Below are 22,291 nucleotides of genomic sequence, written 5' to 3'. Positions count from 1 at the left end.
TTCCAATTTCTCTCCACCCCCTACACCCTTAAAAATGATGGTTCTTTAAGGGTTCTTTAGTAAAGAAAATGGTTCTGTATAGAACCATGAACAGTTGAAAAACCCTTTGCATGATTAAAGGATTCTTTTCATGGTGAGATGTTTCTTTAGATTGATGGAGAAAGTGCTGTAGAACCTTTTTGAAAAGGGTTCTATATAGCACCAAAAAGGGTCCTTCACTGTTACGATGTCAAGCCTGTAACAATAGAAGAACCCTTTCTGGTGCTATAAAGATGGTTCTAAATAGAACCATATAAAAACACCCTTCATCAATCTGAAGAACCCTTAAAGAACCATCATTTTTAAACAGGCTGTCACTGTGCCTTTAAGAGAGATACATGTAAATGAGCAGTCTGGGCTGAAACACTCAGCATGAATGGGCGGGGCTTAGCTGCTATAGGCCGTTTAGTAAAGTAGTTTTTATGGCATCACAAAAACTGAATTTGAATCTGAAGCTGTTCTTTTTCAGCTTAGTTTCCGTATAAGGGCTGCATTTTATTTTAATCCAAAAAGAGAAAAACGGAGCTTTATTTATATATTTATACAGTTCCTTTACTGATAGATGCTGGATGTACTAAGCAGTAGGTCCACTGCAGTCGTACAAGTTACTCAGTATTTAAGCAGTTTTTTGAGCTGCTATTTCTGCACTTTGTATTTCTGTTTTTTGCTGAGGTCCTTTTACTTTTTTACTGCATTAAAAAGTATTATTATATATGTTTACTCTTGGACAGGTGTTGGATGGTCAGCTCTGGATCACTCCAACTCATTTCAAAGGTAATGGATGGAGCTGGATGGATGCTCGACAGCCCGAGGCAAGGTGACCTTAGTAGCCGTCTGGCTACTTTTGGTCGTTTAGTGCACACAAACATACTTATTATTCTCTCTGTTCCTCCTCTTAATGCCCTCTGCCTTCCTTTCTCTTCTCCTCATGCACTGGCTGTGCCGTCTCTCTCGTTGTGGACTTGTAGCTGCTGAGAGAGCGGAGCCGAGAAAGACTGCAAATCTGAGACCCTTAACAATCGAGTCAACCCATTTCCTACCTACTCTGTCCCTCACTGTCTACTTTCTATGCATCCAGAGTGCAGTTAGACAGCTGACAGCTCAGCGACTGTCCGGCAGAACTTTCCTGCACGTTCTTCTGTCCACTCACTGTCTGTTTTCGCGCCAGGTCACACGCGATGGCAAGCGCACCGCCCTTCAGGAAGCGTACAAAGTTCTCTCCCACCAGCGGCCCCATGGCGTAAAGCCCCGCCTCCTTCATGCTCTCATACGTATACGGGTCCACGTCGACAGGATTCCGCCGGCAGCTGATGGGCTCGTCCGGCTCCAGGGCAAGCGGGCGGCCCTGCTCGGGAAGGAACGACAAGTTTGGATGGGCACCGATCAATACCAGCGCCATGGAGACCTGCAGGACCGTCTGCTGGCCGCCTTCGCCTTCCAGCACGCACTTGCCGTCGGGTTTGAAGGCGACGACGCGGTGCTTGGGGAAGCTGAGGTAGCCTGGGTAGGAGCAGGGAGAGCGAGCTCGGTCGTCTCTGAGCGATGAAAGGCGCTGGCTCACCATGTCGGCTGGTGACTCTCCGGGCTGGTGCTGCTGCTGGCTCATCATCTGGTGCACTTTGTGGTACTCAGGGTAGAGCAGCTTGGGCAGCTGGTTGAAGATGAGCGCCGGGTCTGCCACGGAGCGCCGGAAGGCGTGGTAGACGGGCGTGTTGAGGTGGTGGGCAGCCAGGATGGCGTCAGCAGCTGTCAGGCCCGCCCCGACCACGAGGATGGGCTCAGACGCCCGGTCCAGACGGCCAGTGGAGATCGCCGCCTCCAGCTCCCAGAAGCTGTGACACACGAAGGGCAGCGTCTCGCCCTCCACGCTCAGCCTCGCTGGGATGTCATGGGTGCCGGTGGCAAGGACCACGTTTTCGGCCCACGCGGAAAACGGGATCTCGGCGTCCGTCTGCTCTTCACCTTCGGCAGCTCGCCGCTGCAGGCCCTGGACCTTCCACACGGAGCGGCCGGACCTGAGGGACACCCGGTGGACGGAGGTGACTTTGGTGCCACAGGCAAAACTCCTCTCCAGGCCCATCTGTCTGACGTAGTGCTGGTAGTAGGAGGCGATCTCAGCAGGCGTGGCGCGGTCGTTACGGACGTTCCTGATTAACAGACACAGAACAAAACATCACATGAGAGTTAGAAAATAAATAATAAATAAAAAATAAATAAATAAATAATAATGTGCTACTTTCAGAATATCGTTACATAACAGTTCAAACTCACTCCTGTAACAAAAAGCAAATTTGTAGTTCTACTCAGTGAATAATCTACATTTTCCTTTGTTCCTTTTTAGTCATCAACATTTAGCTCCTAATTCTTTTTTCTAGGGACTAATTTCATTCTGCTGTTTTGGATCAGATCCTGTTCTGCTTTACTGTTAATCACACATCTCACTTTGAAGCTTTACCATTTTGTTTTAGACCAAAAAGATCCAAAAACAGAAGAATGGAGACGTACACGTGTCTTTTTGCCAGCTTCTTACTGGAATTTTCCATTCCACCTGCAGCTGTTACATTCTGGCAGCTCAGAATTTCTATTTAAGGTGGAATGGAAAATTTGAACACTTAAAACAGTCTTAAAAGACGGTTCTCCAAGGGTTCTTTAGTAAAGACAGTGGTTCTATACAGAGCCGTGAACACTCAAAGAACACTTTATATGCTTAAATGGTTGTTTGCATGGTGAAATGGTTTTTCAGATTGATGGAGAATGTGTTGCATGTGGTTCTATATAGAAACTTTCAGAAAAGGGTTCTATATAGCACCAAAAATACCTTGTGCTACTATGGCAATCTTGACATCTTAACAAAAGCAGAACCCTGTTTGGTTCTTTCTTGGAACATTTCACCATGCAATGAACCATTTAAGCATGCAAACGTTTCTTCAAGTGTTCATGGTTCTACATAGAACCATTTTCTTTACTAAAGAACCCTTGAAGAACCCTTTAAGAGATTACTTGTAGACACTCTGACTCGACCTAGCGAACGTGTCTTTTTGCCAGCATCTTATTTGAATTTCCATTCCACCTTAAATTGTGCAGCTGTTACAATCTGGCACCTCAGAATTTCCATTTAAGGTGGAATGGAAAATTTGAACACTCTTAAAATATGGTTCTCCAAGCGGTCTTTAGTAAAGAAAATGGTTCTATATAGAACCACGAACCCTCAAAGAACCATTCGCATGCATAAATAGTTTTTTGCATGGTGAAACGGTTCTTCTGATTGATGGAGGATGTGTTGTGCATGGTTCTATATGGCACCTTTTTGAAAATGGTTCCATATAGCACCAACAAGAGTTCTGCTTTTGTGACAAGCCTGACATCTTAATGATTGCAGAGCCCTTTTTGGTGCTATACAAACCAGTACAACACATTCTCCATCAATCTAAAGAACATTTAAGCACGCAAATGATTCTTTGAGTGTTCCAGGTTCTATATAGAACCACTGTCCTTACCTAAGAACTCTTGAAGAACCATCTTTTTTAAGAGATTACAGTAGACACTCTGACTCAACCCAGCGAACACAGAACACAACAGTGTCCTTTTGCCAGCATCTTATTTGAATTTTCCATTCCACCTTAAATGGTGCAGCTGTTACATTCTGGCACTGCAGAATTTTTATTTAAGCTGGAATGAAAAGTTTGAACAAGAAGCCAATTTCAGCCTCGTAGCTCCTGCGCTGATATACGCTGGACGTTCTAGGAAGTTCCACTCAGTTCTACGCAGTACTTAAGCAGTTTTTTGAGCTGCTACTTTCGTACGTCTACTAAAGTTTTTTGGAAAGTTACTTTTACTTCAGTAACAACATCACAGGTCGAGTTTAGACTCTAAACACATTAATCAATACGGTAATACTGCAGTAATGAGTACTGGAGTAATGAGCAGCGTGCAATTTTACATATTTGAAAGCAACTGTCACTGATATTAATGGGGTTATTATAAATAAACAGATTTTTACATCAAAGAAATTGGTCATTTCTTTCAAACAGTGATTTTTTTTTAAGATATTCAGATTCATAATTTAATGTTTTAGGTTGAACATCTCTGTGTCTCATCTTCTCTGTTATCTGTGTTTTTATTACTATTATTACCATTTTGCTACTGTTATATTTTATTTATTATAAATGCCTTAATTTAAATGCATTTGTTCTCCTTATGTTTACTGTTTTGGTCATTTTCCTCTACTGGATTGTTCAGCACTTTGAACAGCCTTCATTAGTTTTAAATGTGCTTTATGAATAAAATATAATAAATGTGATGAATATAATAACTAAAAGTCACTAAAAGGAAAAAAAAAAGTCAGATTAACATAAAAACTGACTTTGTCAGTTTGATTTAACCCAAATTAATAGTTTGAATGAAAGAATGCAAAGCAAATTTGTTGTTTACATAAACAAAAGTAACATTTTACATCAATTCAGACCTCAAAACCAGCTCAGCTGCTCTTTTTTCAGTCTCAGGATGTTATGAGATGTTTCAGGTTGAGGAGTTTGTCAGTAGTGAACTTTAGTGAAATTAGAACTTTATTGTCCTGCTTTATTAGACCTGATCTAATCTGACATGAGTGCACAAACAGGTGGATCTAGTACGAGAAGCTGCAGCTCAGCCGTTCAACACTGACAAACACTTCACTTCTTTCTAGTTATCACAAATTTGTATGTAAGGTTTCTGTAGACGGCGTCACAGAATTCCTGCAAAACCATAAACAAATAACGACGTAGACTGACTTCCGAAAACAAGTCAAGATGGAAGCTTTTACACTGAGTCACATCAGCTATGATGAAGTTAATGAGGACCACTGAGAGCTATTAGCACCTGCATAACGAGGACTGACAACCCACCAACTTTCAAACATTCCTGCATAATTAAATGATTGAGATGTAAACAGAGTCGTTCAGAGTGGTTTGGTGTGAAACGCTCTGTTCTAGAGAAACTTACCGAGTCAGAACTGTTCACAGTGGTGGTGATAGGAACCAGACGTCCACCTCTAAAAACTCCCTCACAGAAAGTTCCTACATGAAATGGTTATGAATTCACTGCCTGATTGTTTACAACCCTTTTTTTGGGCTAAAACATATTTTTAAACTCCATTCATGGTGGAGGGATACATGCAGGCAATTGTGAGGCAAACTAGTCCCCAAAGAAAGACTCGCTGTTCACTGGTGGTTCTGGATAGTAAATAAAATGTCTATATTTGTGTTGTAGTCATGGAAACCCCTGGTTCCTATCACCACCACTGTAAAGACATCTGAACCATCCATCCATCCATCATCTAAACTGCTTATCCTTCTGGGTCGTGGTGGGGTGCTGGAGCCTATCCCAGTGCTCATTGGGCGGAAGGCAGGATACACACCAAACCACTCTGAATCACTCTGATTACGTCTACACACCCAGTTATTCTTGAAAATCGGTGGACTTGCCCTTTAACAGATTATTTGGGAGGAACTGAAGTTGACTATATATGAAATATCTATTTCCATGAGTTCTATATAGAAACATTTCATGCTTTAATGGTTCTCTGCATGCTGAATTGGTTCTTCAGATTGATGGAGAATGTGTTGTCCTATAAAGAACCCTTGAAGAACCATCTTTTCTGAGAGTGTAGTGCTATATAGAACCATTTTCATATACAACACATTCTCCATCAATCTGTGAATCATTTCAGCATGCAGAGAACCACTGAAGCATAAAGCCTGAAATGGTCCTCTGTAGAACTCGTGTGTATTTGTTTGAATGTGTGTATATGTGGTGGTGATCCTGCACTGACACTCCTAAGCCGACCGGTCTGAACCGTACGGCTCCTGATGAGGATCTTCATACCTGCGTTTCTCCCTCATCCAGTCCTTCAGCTTCAGGCCTGGAAGCTCCATCCAGTCAGCGAGGCTGAGCGTCAGCATGGATCCCTCCATCGCCTGCAGAACAACACAGAGGGTCAGTCAGAGAAACCTGACGCTCCATATGCAAAACACAGGACCAGCAGCTGATTCAGTCTGTGGACGGGAACAACAGCAGCACCAACAATGAGCCACTGTGCCCTACCAAGAAAAACCGGAATAACGTTCCCCTTTCTGTGGAACTCAAAGCGGTTCTGCGTATTGGTGCATATATATTAAACTGCCATCCAGAACACAGTGCGGAACAAAGCTGTCAGATGCTCTTTGTGCAGAAATACTCACAGTGGGTTCCAAACATCTGAGACTGTGTCTATTTTGCATTCCTTTCTAATTTAATCCAAAGTTTTTCATTACAAATTCTATTATCAGCATAGTCATTTTTTTCTGTTATAGAATTTCTCAATATTTGGTGGTGTGTCCCTCTGTTACTTTAATTACAGTAAAACAAGTAAAATCATGTCTAGATATAAATTACATAATCCTTATACAAATATTCCCACAACCATTTCAAAATGAGAAGTAGATCATTTTCCTGCCAAGATATAATTTTGCAGCGTGTTTTATTAACCGTATTTTTAAACTCCATTCATGGTGGAGGGATACATGCAGGGCGCTGTGAGGCAAAATAGTCCCTAAAGAAAACTTATTATTTTAGATTTTCCACTATTTTCCATCATCAACATTCCATATAAACTCAGAAGACTCGTGTAGGTTCACTGGTGGTTCTGGATAGTAAATAAAATGTCTGTATTTGTGTTGTAGTCATGGCGACCCCTGGTTCCCATCACCCCCACTGTAAAGAGATCTGAGTCTCCACAATCAACCATTACAGGAACAAATACTTCCACCAGTCCAGTGGATCCACGTGACGTGGTGTGGACTTGTAACCGCAGTAAAGAGAAACTCTGTGTTCTATTTTTAAACCACAGCTAATTTTACTACAAAGACGCCTAATTTACTATTTAAATTTTCTAGGTTTGTGACTATTCAAAAATATGAAAATGCAAAAGACGTGGAAGATATTTAGAGTGGAAACGCTGAAAAAACAACCAAAACCCTCCAAAAGTGCTAAAAATCATATCTTAGCAAGTCAAAACATCTTAAATGTAGTTATATATCTGATATTTCTCATTATGAAACTGTTGTAAGAACATTATAAGATCATTTAACCTCTTTTAAGGTTCTCTTAAAGTAATTTTATTTCGTTAAAGTGTCTTATTCCACTGTCAGATAGTTTGGCTTGTTTTTAGTATTATTTCTAGCATTTGCTGATAAAATAGTACAAAATTTCTAGATAAAAATCACTAAAACGAAGGATAAACATCAGGAAATGTGTTGAATAATCATAGAATATTCTTACAACCATCTAATATTGATTCAATATATTTGCTAGATTGAAGATGTTTCACTTGCCAAGATCTCATTTTAACTTTAAAAAAATGTTTGTGTTTGGGCTGCCTCGAAAGTTTGAGTTGAGCGAACTTCAAATATGAATTTTACAGTAGAAGAGTCTGTGTTTTATGTCAAGTTAAAACCCCACAGCCTGCACAAATATAATATCATGATACTTAGACATTTTATCGATACACAATATTTAGTTTAACAGACCAAAAACTCATTAGTGCAGCCAAATTTAGAAATAATATCAAAAACTATGAACAATGACTTTCATTCGATGTGTTATCTAATCACACAGGACTAACTGAGCCCCTTCAGTTTAAAAACATGACCTCTCCACCCTTATTTTGGATTATCAGTTATCAGTTATTTTGTTTTCTATTTTATTTTGTACAACCTTTTACATTAAAAAGCCAAACTACGCTTTATTTACGTTTTACTGACCCCTTTATTTTAAATACAGGGCATCAAACAAAGCCAATGATTTTGTAAAATGATTTTTACAAAATAAATATCACAACATCGTTGTCCAAAAAACCCAAGTAAGTCCTTTTTTTTACATGTTTGTTTTCTGCATAATTTGAGCTCAGCAGCTTTACATTTTGTGAAAATTTCAGAATGGATGGACCAATAGAAATACAAATGGAAATACCAATAGAAATACCAATAGAATACAAAATAGCTTTGAATCAAATCTCTTTTCATTAACTTAATTTAACTTACAAACTTCTTTATAGTACCAAAACAGGGTTCTCTGGCTTGAATCAATAGATCTTATTGTTTAATTACGCTCTCTTTGTGAAACATGCAGTCTGTCCGTCTGTCTTTAAGGACTGACTGTATCCACATGCTCAGACAAGCGTACTGTGAAACAAGCAGCTGCACGACTTCAAATTTATCTAAAAAGACTTGTATAAAAGTAGATTCGGCATCGACTAATCGCTGACGACGTCATGAATAAAACCACAGGAGAAGGAATGCTTTGCAACAAGCGACTTCAAAAACCCGACGTTAAAAATCTGTTCCAAAGCCAAACAGCGCAGGTCACAAGAACCTGATGTTCCCTTTCCAACAAGCCCCGGGTTGCACTGCTAGCCTTCAGATGTTCGAGATGTCCGAGATGTTCGTCTGCAGAGGAGCTGTGGACAGCCAGAGAAATTTAGAGCACCATAAGAGTAAACGACTTCAAGCTGTACAGGATCACAGGGCGTTGTGCTGAATCTCCAACCACACAGGACTTTATACTGCAGCCTAACTGGAGAAAATGACGCTTAGTATCTGATATTTGAAGCTCTGTAGATCAAGTAGAGAACTGTTAGAACGAAGCCAGACTCTACTGGTCAGTAGATCATGACCTGCCCTTTCCAACAAGCCATCGGACACACTGCTGACCTTCAGGAAACCAGAGATACAGACCCTGAAATGACCAGCCTCCTCACCTGCTGTCTTCTCTCAGGCGTCCATGCCATTACTGTCAATCACGTGATCAGTGACTCATCAACATCATGAGTAAAGCGCCATCACTGAGCAGTGAAGCTGACTAATCAGTGCAGCCCCTAGAGGAGAAGTCATTTATCATGATGTGGATAAAATATCACCATACTGCCCACAACTACTTTCTCAGCGAGTTTAAGGCCCAGTGCTGTGGTTCAGACTGACCTGTACTTTCCCTCAAACAAAGCAGTGGCTGCAGTGAGAAACATCTAGACTCTGCCAGAAAAGCAGGACCCCCCCCATCCCACGCTACAATATCGCTGATTAACCCTTTAATACAGAGGCAGAACGTGGCGCCGTCTGCCCTTTAATCTGCTCCTCTGCTCTAATAACAGCAGAGTCATTGTTTGGTTTAATCTGAAACGTACAGAACGTGACAAATCCGACTCATTCCATCACCCAGACCTCAAACTGAAAACCGAAAGCACATTCCTCGGTTTTACACCCACATTCCACACTCACGCCTGCGGTTGGGGGGCGGAGCTCAGGGCTCGGATCACGTGTACGAGCAGCGTGGAGTAAAAATGCTGATATAATCTTCAGCGCGATACGGAAACACTGCGCTCGTCCTTATAAACACTGCAGGATGCAGGTCGCTCTACCTGCACCGGCTCCGTCCTAAATCACTCTGTTCCTCCTTGGTGAAGAAGTTAACGCTCTAAAATACGTTTTGCTATCATCTGATATTATTATTACCTTAATATTATTATTAACAGCTGGCAGTAACAGGATTATTAATGTAGCAGCAATAAATGCAATTCAACTTTTTAAAATAAACAGCATTTATTTATTTGGACCATTATTCATTTATTAATTAGAATCATTAGGTTTTGTTGTTTTGGTCTCTTAATGTTGTATTATGGTCTAACTGAACACTGTTAGCAAGAAGGGTTCTATATAGTACCAAAAAAGGGTTCTTTGGTAACAATAGTGGAGGGTTCTATACCAAACCATCTGCAACACATTCTCTATCAATCTAAAGAATGCTTTCATTATGCAAAGAACCCTTAATCATGCAAAGGGTTCTTTAAATGTTTATGGTTCATTGAGCACTACACAAGAAAATGGTTCTATATAGAACCATGAACCCTCAAAGAACCATTTGCATGCATAAATAGTTTTTTGCATGGTGAAATGGTTCTTCAGATTGATAGAGAATGTGTTGGTTCTATTTAGTACCAAAAAGGGTTCTGCTACTGTTACAATGCCAAGCTAGCAAGCCCTTTTTGGTGCCATGTAGAATCCTTTTGAAAAAGGTTCTGTAGAGAACCTTATACAACACATTCTCCATCAATCTGAAGAACCTCTTCAACATGCAAAGAACTCTTTAGTCATGCAAAGGGTTCTTTGAGTGCTCATGTTCTATATAGAACCATTTTCCTTACTAAAGAACCCTTAAAGAATCTTTTTCAAGAGTGTACACTGTCCTTGGTGTGTCTTGAAAGGCGCTTTTAAATAAAATTCTATTATTATTATTACTATTATTATTATTATTATTATTGTTGTTGTTGTTACTATTATTATTATTATTATTATTACAATTATTAATGAAGCAGCATTACGCAGCGTTGTCTAAAAACAAACAGCTTCATGACAGAAATAGTTATTTTATGAGCATTATTAGAGATTTAATGCTCATTTAGTATCAAATATATTTCTAAAACTAATATCACGATATACCGATACAGGTGGTGTATATCACACAGCCCTGTGAGATGTGCTGACTTACGTGCCAGGCTCCGCCCGGAGGACCTTTTCCCAGAACCAGGTGAGGCGTGGCTCTCTCCGGTTCGTATCTCCACTCCAGTGGTGAGGCGTAGTCCTGCCCGAAATCACTGTCGGGGAGGAGCAGCGAGTCGAACAGCACGGCTACCGGGTTTGACGATCGGCCCTCCACACCTTCACACAGGTACTCCAGGTCCTGCACACACAGCACACACTTATTTGTTTATTCTTACAACAGGACCGCTGAATTTAAATATGCTAATACTGTAAACATGCCCATTTGCATATTCATAGTGGACTTTGGTTCATTTTATTTTTAAAAGCTTCACCTGTGGACTATCTGAGCACGTTTTCAGCACATACAGAACAAAGGAGCCAAATCTGAGCTTCTTCTGACTGAGAAGCTCCAAAAGGCTGAGGAACCTCCAGGGTTCTCCAACTCATATCAAAAAGCAAAGTAAACTAGTCTAACTCTGTTCCTGGTGTGGCTCAGCACTTACTGTAAGTTTAATAAACAGCCTATAAACTGCTTCTCGTTAATCTGATAATATGACCTATTATTGTTATTAGGTAATTATGCTGAGATATATTAAAGGGCCCATATGCTAAATTTCTATGTATCTATTTTCCCCCTGAGCTCCACTTACAATGTTTGTGTAGTTTTATGTACCAAAAAGACCATAATTCATTTCCACATGACCATTTTCCAACCTCTGTTTATCCCTTATAATTAAATATACTGTGTCTTTAAGACTGATATATGTAAATGAGCTCAGCTCTGATTGGCTGCCCTGCATTGTGCAAAAAAGGGCTGAAATACTGCTTAAATTCAGTGTTAATAGGTACAGATTAATTGCTATACTGGAATATTACTATTACTTTTACTTACTGTTAATTGCATTTTCATTGTATGTTTATTTATACTTTTATCATGTGCTTTGAAATTGTAATTATTATTAATAATTAACAATAATCCCATTTTCTGCTATTTATTATTTATTTTCTTCCTCTGTTGTTTTTCCTTTGTATTGTGCAGAACTTTGAGCTGCATGCTTAATGTAAGAAAGGCGCTACACAAATAAACATTATTATTATTATGGCTGTAGGCTGAATAGGCTGATATGCAAAGTAGTTTGCTAGTGTGACATCACAAAAACAGTAAATTTAAAACAGGCAGCTCAGTTTCCATATATGGTCTTATGGATTGAGGATGTTTTGGAACTTTAGTAATGTTTACACACAACAACAGAACTTTATAAATTTGAGGAAAGTTTGGTTTTCCGTGAAATGGGCCCTTTAAAAGGTAACAGGTGTTAAAATCTGAATTAACAGCGCAGTTAAACTTTTAGGACAAATAAAATTGAAACAAAGCTTTGTTATGACAGTAAATTATTTAGATAAATTAACGCATTAATAAAATTATAGACAGGTTAATCAATTTCTAATGAATCATTAACCACACTAAAAAGGATGAGGTCATGCTTTAGACAAGACGGGACTGTTTAAGGCCCCGGAGGTAATTAAGGTGTTATTGCACCAGTCATGTGTTATAAAGGTTCTGCACTGCTGAGCTGAAGGTGTAGACGAGAGCATGTGATCATGTTTACATCTGTTACCTGTTCAAACAGAGACAGGTGAGGGTTCTGGGCGAGCTTGCTGTGCAGGACTGGGTTCGGGTGGGAGCCCTCTGGGGACAGATATGGGGTGTAACCTGAGAGCAGGTACGACAGGCAGATTCCCGAAGGTCCATTACCTGTAAACAAAACCACACCGGTTTTAATTATGAGAATAATTATGAGAAAAACAAGCCTTTATCACAAATCGTCCTTCTTTTCCAGCAAACGTCTTCACTCATCATATCAGCAGAGTGACGACGCTCGGCGCATAACAGCCTTTCAGAGGAATTCGGCTCTTCAGAGCTTTCAGAAACAATGCAGGGCTCTTACCGATGATCACCACAGGTATGACGTCCTCACACAGAGGCTCTTTGTTGCGCAGGTCCATGTCTGAATCTGTCCAGCTGTGTCAGAGAAGAGGAAACGTACAGTCAGTCAAACAGAATCTCACACTTTGCTTCGCCTCCCAATCAGGACTCTGATCTCTCAGTTCCGCTCCGTCCTCCTCCTGCCCTTCACTTCACCTCACTAAAAAGACTGTAACAGTGCAGATCTGCAGCTCTGACCTAAAGCGTGAGGTGATCCACTCCCCCCCGAGCATACAGCAGAAAAAGGAAACAACCCTGAGCACATTCACTCCACAGTGTCAGGGGGGCGGGGGTCTCCTCTTACCAGCTATGACATCAGCCGGCCGGGAAAGGGATGGCTCCGGAGCCAGCTGAAAGTTCCAGCATGCGAAGGGGGCGGGGAGCCGGGGGGTGGGGTTGGGGGGGGGGCGGTTGTGTAAGGGGGGCAGGGAGCGTATCCAGGATGATGGTGACTGGAGGAAGTTAACAGACCGAGCACTCTTACAAAATAAAGGTCCACTGGCTAAAAATAACCTTACAAACTTTAAAGGGCCCACATCCTACACTCTACGGTTCCTCAAGGGTTCTTTAGTGAAGAAAAGATCATTAAAGCGTTGTTTCCATCATGAAACGGTTCTTAAGAATGTGCTGTAGATGGTTCTATGTAAAATCTTTTTGAAAAAGGTTCTATACAGCACCCAAAAGGGTTTTTCTATTGTTACACTTCTACACTTCTTTAAGGGTTCTTTAGTAAAGAAAATGGTTCTATATATACCCACAAACACGCAAAGAACCCTGTGCATGAATAGAGGGTTCTTTGCATTGTGAAATGTTCTTCAGACTGATGAAAAATGTGCTGTTGGTGGTTCTATATAGCACCTTTTTGAAAAGGATCCTATACAGCACCAAAAATGGTTCTGTTACTGTTACAATGTCAAGCTTGTAACAACAGAAGAACCCTTTTAGGTGCTATGTAGAACCCCTTTCTTTACTAAAGAACACTTGAAAAACCATCCACCATCAGGTTTCTGTAAACTCTGACAAATTGTCCTTTAAAGGTTCCTTATGGAACCAAACGCTCCAAAGAACCCCTGTTTGGCACCTTATTTTTAAGAGAGAGGTACTGCAAAAGTCAGGGAAGCAGAGCTGGGCGATATATCGTCTAAATCTGTATACGGTGATACTTCAACGATATTTTACCAATATATCTGACAGATAATGAGTATTATATTCCTAATAATAGCAGACTGTGTTGCCAAACAGTTTTTATACCTTTTTAATGCCAACTCATTCACTTTATTAGTGTTTAACTACCTTATTAACTTTTCACTTATTACTGCTAACTTATTCACTTTATTAGTTATTAACATTAACTTTGCTAGTAAAAAGTGCATTAATGCTAATTTATTCACCTTATTAATGCTAACTTATTAGCTACAGTGATGTAAACTAATGACTTCATTAGTGATGACTTATTAACTGCACTGCTAATTTACTTTATTGATCCTAAGTGAAATATTATCTGATACTGTGACTATTTTTTTCAGTGAAAAGATACAAAACCTGCAAAACTGATTCACCTTCAAGTTATTAATGATAATCTATTAACTTTATTAAAGACAACCCATTATCTTTACTAATGCTAACTTATTAAGTTCATTAATAACTTTTTTAATGCTAAATTATGAACTTTATTGCTGCTATTAAATATCAAACGCCTTATACTTTGCGATACTGATTGTCATCAGTATCGCCCGGCGCTGGCTTCAAGCTGTCGCCCCAGACGGAGAAGAATGAGCGCTTTGAAGAGAGAAGCACTGACTGCAGGTCAGCAGGAGTTCAGCAGCTCTGCTCTGAGAACAGCGCCTCCGCTGGTGGGTTAATCCTCTCAGCCAGCAGCTCGGTTACATAACAGAGTGTGGAGTAAGCGTGACTCTGCAGAAAAGGGCTTAAAGAGATAGCGCTGCTGTAAAACATGCCACTGCGTCACGCCTTAAACGGCACGAAACTGAGCTGCTCCAGCTCTGAGATCACCAGCACAGCACTTAATAACCCTCTCTGACGGAGAACGTTATAGAACCACATCACTGCACGCTGCATTACCACAGTATGACATTCTTTACTGGGATTTTAAGCTTAGAGGTGGGCGATACGGTAAAAACGCAACATCACGATGCTTAAAGAAATGTTTACAATACACGATATAATTTTCTTCTGACATTTGATACGTTACACTCTTAAAAATCTGGTTCTTCAAGGGTTCTTTAGAAAAGAAAATGGTTCTATAAAGACTCAAAGAACACTTTGTATGATTAAAGGGCTCTTTGCATCATGAAAGGGTTCTATATAGAACTCTATAGGTTGTAGATGGTTCTATATGGAACCTTTTTGAAAAGCGTTCTGCTATTGTTACAATGTCAAGCTTGTAACAACAGAAGAACCCTTTTGGGTGCATTTGGGTTGGGTAAAAAAAGACGGTTCTTCAAGGGTTCTTTGGTAAAGAAAATGATTCATGGACACTTAAAGAACACTTTGCATGATAAAAGGTTCTCCGCATTATGAAAGGGTTCTTCAGATTGATGGACAATGTGCTGTAGACAGTTCTATATAGAACCTCTTTGAAAATGGTTCTACATCGTACCCAAAAGGGTTCTTTTAACGCTACAATGCCAAGAATGTAATTATAGAAGAACCCTTTTGGGTGAATTTGGGTTGGATAAAAAAAGAGGGTTCTTCAAGGGTTCTTTGGTAAAGAAAATGATCCATGAACACTTAGAGAACGCTTTGCATGATTAAAAGGTTCTCTGCATTATGAAAGGTGTTCTTCAGATTGATGAACAATGTGCTCTCTATAGAACCTCTTGAAAAAGGTTCGGTATAGCACCCAAAAGGTTCTTTTAACGCTACAATGCCAAGCATGTAATAACAGAAGACCCCTTTTGGCTGCTACACAGAACCCTTTTCTGAAGATCTGAAGAACCAAGTCACAACGCAAAGAGCCCTTTAATCATGCAACGGGTTCTTTAAGTGTGTAAGATTCCCTATAGAACAATTTTATTTACTAAAGAACCCTTGAAGAACCATATTTCTTTAAGAGTGTAGGACAAGGTAGCGCCACATTTAAAAAATACTATGAAAACTATCAGCACAATGATTTGTACTCAACACTTCACACACTGTGCTGCGCGAAACCATATTAAACAGGAATAATGATGTAATAAACATGCAGATTTTAGTGCTCATGATATCAACAATACGCTCAGAAAGCTTTCAGTGACACTGTGATGTCACTTATCACCATAATGGTAAACAGTGACACAGTTCAGCCCCACTTTGAACACTTTCCCTCTCAAAGCTGCTGATTTGGTGCAGAAAAGCAGCTGCATGCAGGTCAGTGTGGTGAATAAGGGAAGCGAGGCGGCCGAGTCTGAGAGCGCGAGGCAGAGCTACGTGCAAGACGGCCTGTGTGCACGCAGAGAGGGGCCTGGGAGGGGGTGGTGGTTCAGGCATCTTTCAGAGTTCAGCCGAGGTTTCAGCGCCGTCCTCCGCACTCAGACACGCTTCCCTTCAGGCTGCAACTGCGCACTGGTATATTAACCCCTTCATGCGCTGCTGTTAAAGTCAGCAGGAAAAAAGGAAAGAACTCGTTCTGGTGCTCTGAAACAGGGGTGCACAAACTTTCTGCAGCGTACTGAGCAATAACACTGCAGAACTGAAGAGTCACAGTTTTTAAAGATTCTACATTCTTAACAATGATAGTTCTGCAAGGGTTCTATATAGAACCATGAACACTAAAAGAATTCTTTGAATGCTTAAATGGTTTTTTGCATCATGAAAGCGTTCAGATTGATGGAGAATGTGCTGTATATGGTTATATATAGACCCCTTTTGAAAAAGTGTTCTTGATTTGTTATGATACCAAGCTTGTAATAACAGAAGAACCCTTTTTGGCGCTATATAGAACCATTTTCTTTACAAAAGAACCCTTGAAGAAGCATCATTTTTAAGTGTGTATGATATTAAGATACATTTTGCCAATTAAACAGCTCAACAAGACAAACTTAAAGGGAAAAGTATGAACATTATGTGTTATATTAAACCCAAAATCGTGTTTCTTTCACTGTGTGAGGTTCTGTTGGCCCAAATCAAACAATTTGGGCAGCACTGCTCTAAAGTGATGACATGTTTATATTTGGATGACCATCTAACTGTAATTATTGGTTAAAAACAAACAAACAGTAGTCAACGAACAGGAAATTCTGATCCACTTTTTATCCATGTTGTCTGATTTATTCAAAACATTTCTCCAGATTTGTCCGGAGGCGTGCCGATATGGACCAAAGTGCATAAAAAATTTCAGATATGGACATTATTTGATTGACAGGTCCCTTAAAGACGCTCAACTTTGCATTAACATCTAATGTAAGTTAATGCAGAGATTTTATTCCAAGCTGTTTTGGAGCATTTCTGTTGGTCCACGCATCGTGAAGTGTTCTGCCAGGCTCAGATAATGGAGAAAAGTAAAAAATAAAACAATAAAAAAAACATGATTTTCTTTGGACATCGCCATTTTAGGTTATGTTAATACTGGCAGATCACTTATGGGTTTTTTGGGGAACTATTTTGACTCCAGTATCCCTCCACCATTTAAAACGTGCTTTAGGACAAAACCTTCTCAGTGAATTCATAACCATTTCATAACTGTCTGTGAGGGAGCTTTTAGAGGTGGACGTCTGGTTCCTATCACCACCACTGTGAACAGATCTGACTCTGCGAGTTTCTCCAGAACGCAGCAATCAAATCAAACCTCTCCGGGTGAGTTTGTTTACATCTTAACCGCATAATTATGCAGGAATTTAAAAAATTGGGTAGAGTTTGCCTTTAAGGTCTACAGCTCCTTTTCCCCTGCATATACAGCGTGGGTTCTCGGGCTAATGTGCTAATGTGCTAAAGCTACTGGCCGATCCGCCCCCTGGTTCGTCCTGCAGGCTGTGAGCGGAGCAGATCTTTGTAGTCTGTCTACGAGCTCTAAAAGGATTGTAATTAGCCTATAGAGGATTAAGGTTAAATGGACAGAGGTAGCCGGTGCGTGACCCGGTTCATTGTCTTTACAGTAACAGCCACGGTTACAGAGAGTCAAGCAAATGATTCACTTTACGTAGCTAACATTTCTGCACAATTTGTAGATACAAAGAGCGCAGAGGTGAAATAATTCACCGAATTAGGGATACTTTATACATACAGCATATAACAGATAACGATAACCTACCCAGGCTCTTACTATAGCATGAATGAATCGTTTGAGTCGGCTCTTTACAATGACTCGACATGCAACTGAACTGAGCACCTACACAAATGACACTGTCTGTGCTACAAGTTACAGTTGTTTGAGGATGATTTTCAACTATTTAGACACATTTAAGTTCGTAAATCTACGCCTATTTAGTCGCATTGTATCTGAATCGGTTCACTGACTCGAATGAACCGAGCTTCCCATCACTACTTACCGGTCACGCCGCTGAATTCAAGCTGCTGTTTGGCTGCTCAGCGCCGGCTCTGTGAACCGGGTCGCTCTCTGACTCTCTTAGAACCGAAATGAAGTCCCGCTGGCTCGGCTGGGCTCGGCAGGGCTCGGTTTTGCTCGCTTTCCGGGATCCGACTCAGTAGCCGTTGCTGTCTCACTGAAGACCCTGAAAGCGTGCGCACGACGTTTTATAATTACTCCCCGCTGTCTCCGCTCCGACCAATCACAGGCTGAGACAGTGACGCCGCGCTCTGTGATTGGCGGAGGAGAGCCACGGCCTGTGGGTCGCCGCCCTCAGCCAATCAGAAACAGACTTACACTTGCGGAGCGATACTCCTTTACGAAAGACGGTTCTTCAAGGGTTCTTTGGTAAAACAATGGTTCTGTTTAGGACTATGAGTTCAACACAGTGCGAGGCTTTTAAAAAGATGGTTCTTTAAGGGTTCTTCGGTAAAAAAAAACAAGGGTTCTATTTAGAAATGTGAGTTCAGTATAGCAGCACACTCTTTAAAAAGATGGTTCTCGAGGGTTCTTTAGTAAATACAATGGTTCTATATAGATCCATGAGTTCTATATAGCAGCACACTCTTTAAAAAGATGGTTCTTTAGTAAAGACAATGGTTCTATGTAGATCCATTAGTTCTATACATCACAACGCTCTTAAAAAAGATGGTTCTTGCGGGTTCTTTAGTAAATACAATGGTTCTATATAGAACCACAAGTTCTATGCAGCAAGACACCCTTAAAAAAGATGGTTCTTCAAGGGTCGTTTAGTAAACGAAATGCTTCTAAATAGAACCATGAACACACAAAGAACCGTTTGCATGGTGAAATGGTTCGTCAGATCGATGGAGAATGTGCTGTAGATAGTTCTATGTAGAAGCTTTTTAACAAGGGTTCTTCTATTGTAGCAAGCTTGACAGTGTAAACAGCAGAACCCTTTTGGTGCTATATAGAACCCTCAAAAAAGATTCTATATAGAACCATGTACAGCACATTCTCCATCAGTTTGAAGAACCATTTTACCATGCAAAGAATGCTTTGACCATTAAAGGGTTCTTTGAGTGTTCATGGTTCTGTTTAGAGCCATTTTCTTTACTGAAGAACCCTTGGAGAACCATCATTTCTAAGTGTGTAATAGGTGGTAAACAGCTTCCTGAAGTGTCATGAATAACAGTCATTCCCACGCGGCGTAGTGAGTGACTCACCACTGTATTTATACAGAGACTGAATCTCAGTACTGATCGAGACCTTTTGCCTTTAGATCCGTAACAGATAAACATACAAACAGCTACATCACCACCACATAAACATTAACCACATGACACAGAGGCGTGATAGTGTTTGTATAAAGTTGTTATATTGGTTACTTTTGCCCCATACTAGAGAACGCCTGCCCAGCATGGCATGGAAACCTGACCCAGTACCTGTCGAACCAGACTAAGACTGTCCAGAAATGTGCCGAATCACCATCGGCAGGGCTTATTCTACACATCAAGAAGCCCTTCAAGTTCTCGCATTACCAACCCTTAAGGAGAGAAGAGACTTACTGTGTAGACGGGTTGCCTTCAGTATCCTAAACCCCTCTTTCAGAGAGTGGCCACCACCTTCAAGAGCCCAGATATCAGGCTGGAAAACCAGAGACAGTAAGAAACTACAGATCCCAAAACTGAGCACTGATTCCCTTTTCTTACAAGAATGTTAAATGAAGGTTTATAGAATCTCTATGAGGCATGCAGTGTCTTATTCTATTTAAATAAATGTATAAGTGGTCATTGTAAATACTCACATGATTCAGTTTTGCTTTCTGTAAAACTGCAAAATGAGTGTCAAATAAATAAATAAATAAATACTAAATCCTAAACAGTTTACACTACTGTTCTCACAAATAACTAACATTCAAAAAGCTTTCTAACCCAAATGAATACATTTCTGACTTAATTACTGCATTAATTACATAATGAATGCGTACACTATTTATTATACAATATCATTTTCACTTTATACTTAAAAATTATTATAATGCTCCTCTTGAAAATTGTGGGATGAATCCAAACTGAGCTAAATCTTTCTAACACTGCTGAATCACTGTTTGAACCCCTTCAGGGCCGTAAACACTGTCTGATCACAATTACAGCCTTCGGTTCATTAAAGGGCCCGTATTCCTCATTCTTCATGAGTCTTATTTGTTCCACTAAGGTTGAATCATAACGTTGGTGTGTTTTTATGCACCAATAATATTCATAATTTATTCCTGCATGACCATTTTCCAACCTCTCTTTATCCCTCAGAGTTAAACAGGCTGTTTTTGTTACTGTGCCTTTAAGACTGATGTGATATATGCAAATGAGCTCTGTTCTGAATGGTTGTCCTTTACTGTGCCTCATTCAAAAGGCAGCCTGGGCTGAAACACTCTTTATAACTTCAGTATGAGTGGGCGGAGCTAAACTGCTGTCGGCTGAAAGACGGGTATATGTAAAATAGTTAATTCTTGTGACATCACAGAAACAAATTCACAGCAGGCTGATTTATTTCCACATACAGACCGTCTGTACTGGGGAGGGGAGGGTATGTTACTGTATCAGACTCATTAGTTTAGGAATGAAGTTAGGGGGAAATTCCATGATTGTCCAGATGTGCAGGCCCTTAGTTACTTGAATATGAGTTTCTCAGTGTCAGAAAAATACAAATTAATAAAACATATTAAACAGAAAATCACACAGAAGCTTCAACAGATAATTATAATATCAGATGTGTTTATTGTGTCACTCTTTAAAAAGGACAAGCAGGTCAGTGTAACACACAGCAACACAACCTCTCTCTCTCTTTCTCTCTCTCTCTCTCTCTCTCTTTTCCTGCCTGTCTCTTTTTTCAAGGGTTCTTTAGTAAAGAAAATGGTTCAATATAGACGTGTGAACACTCAAAGAACCCTTTGCTTGATTAAAAGGTTCTTTGCATCATGAAAGGCTTCTTCAGATTATTGGAGAACCCTTTGCATCATGAAAAAAACCCCTTGAAGAACCATCTTTTTTAAGAATGTACTTAAATATGGTAACAACTACAAATAAATGCATTTCAAAAATAAATTGAACAAATATTTTTTGGACATTTTCGTACATCGCAAAAATATATTTGATAAATACATTTTGAATAATTTCTTTTCCCATATAAGCAGCCAATCAAGGACTTCTGAGGAAGTTCAATAGCTGGAGCAGGTGTGGCAGAATGTGGTTTGAACTACAGTCCACAGGAAGGTGGACATGTTTTATTGGAGGGTAAAGGTGGTCAGAGTAACAAAGCCATTGGACCCAGCCCCCCCCACTGCAGGGGTTCCAGAATTCAGGCCTGTAGTGTTCTACTGGTGCACACTGCACCCCACCTCTAAAAGCTCCTTCACAGCAAGTTATTACATGAAATGGTTATGAATTCACTGCCTGATGACTGAGACACTGTTTTATGATAGTTTAGAGAAGATTTTGGTCTAAAACCAAAGCACTCTGAATCACTCTGTTTATACCTCACACACTTTGTGAGTTATGCAGAAATTATGATAAATAATATTTTAATTATTTAAATATAAATATATATCTGTGTAAGTACTGAGGTAGAACAGTTTGTATTCTCTTCATCCATACAGTCAGTTTTATGTAATAACATATTTACATTTTCTGAATCGTTGTTCTCAGCTTAGCTGAAGCTCCACCAAGTTAGACTAACCTTTATATTTAATTTGATTTTTTTTTTTCATTTTACTAGTTCTTTTATTACTTTTATTGAATGGTATCACGTATTTGTAAAACACCTTGAGCTGCTATTTTTATAAAAGGTGCTCTATAAATTTATAAATGAAGTTGTCATGTTTATTTAATTAATCACACCAAACCACTATGAATCACTTTGTTTACATCTCACACAGTAACTTATACAGAAATTGTAAAAAATGGGTGGAATTGCCCTTTTAACTGTGTATTTGTATCGTGCAGTAGGCCTTTCTGGAAGCTTCTCCACTCGTTAATTCAGCTTTGTTACGTGTCTGCGTCTCTCATTGCTGTAGGTGTTTCCTAAAAAGCCTTGATTTTGTCCAGCGGTCATGCAGATCTGCAGGCTGAACTCTAAAGCTGGACTTCTGAATCTCTGCTAATCCCTCACAGCCAGGTTAGTCTGGAACACGAGCACAGATCAAAGCATTCTCACGTCTAGGAAAAAGAATGA

The 22,291-nt window shown here is 40.0% G+C and overlaps 1 protein-coding gene across 1 annotated transcript; it reads right to left on the bottom strand.

Moving 5' to 3' along the window:
- Window positions 1–313: 313 nt before the first annotated feature.
- On the bottom strand, window positions 314–18,247 carry osgn1 (oxidative stress induced growth inhibitor 1). Its single transcript, XM_036571593.1, has 6 exons — window positions 18,063–18,247; window positions 12,539–12,612; window positions 12,209–12,345; window positions 10,597–10,788; window positions 5,902–5,993; window positions 314–2,186 (listed from the first exon to the last, which is right to left on the bottom strand). Exons 2-6 carry the CDS (start codon window positions 12,594–12,596, stop codon window positions 1,106–1,108), a joined length of 1,560 nt encoding a protein of 519 aa, XP_036427486.1. The 5' UTR covers window positions 12,597–12,612; window positions 18,063–18,247; the 3' UTR covers window positions 314–1,105.
- Window positions 18,248–22,291: the final 4,044 nt, after the last annotated feature.

This window comes from Colossoma macropomum, unplaced genomic scaffold, assembly GCF_904425465.1.
Source record: "Colossoma macropomum unplaced genomic scaffold, Colossoma_macropomum, whole genome shotgun sequence".
NCBI lineage: Eukaryota > Metazoa > Chordata > Actinopteri > Characiformes > Serrasalmidae > Colossoma > Colossoma macropomum.
The sequence above is the reverse complement of the archived record's forward strand: the minus strand, read 5'-3'. Positions and strand labels throughout refer to the sequence as shown.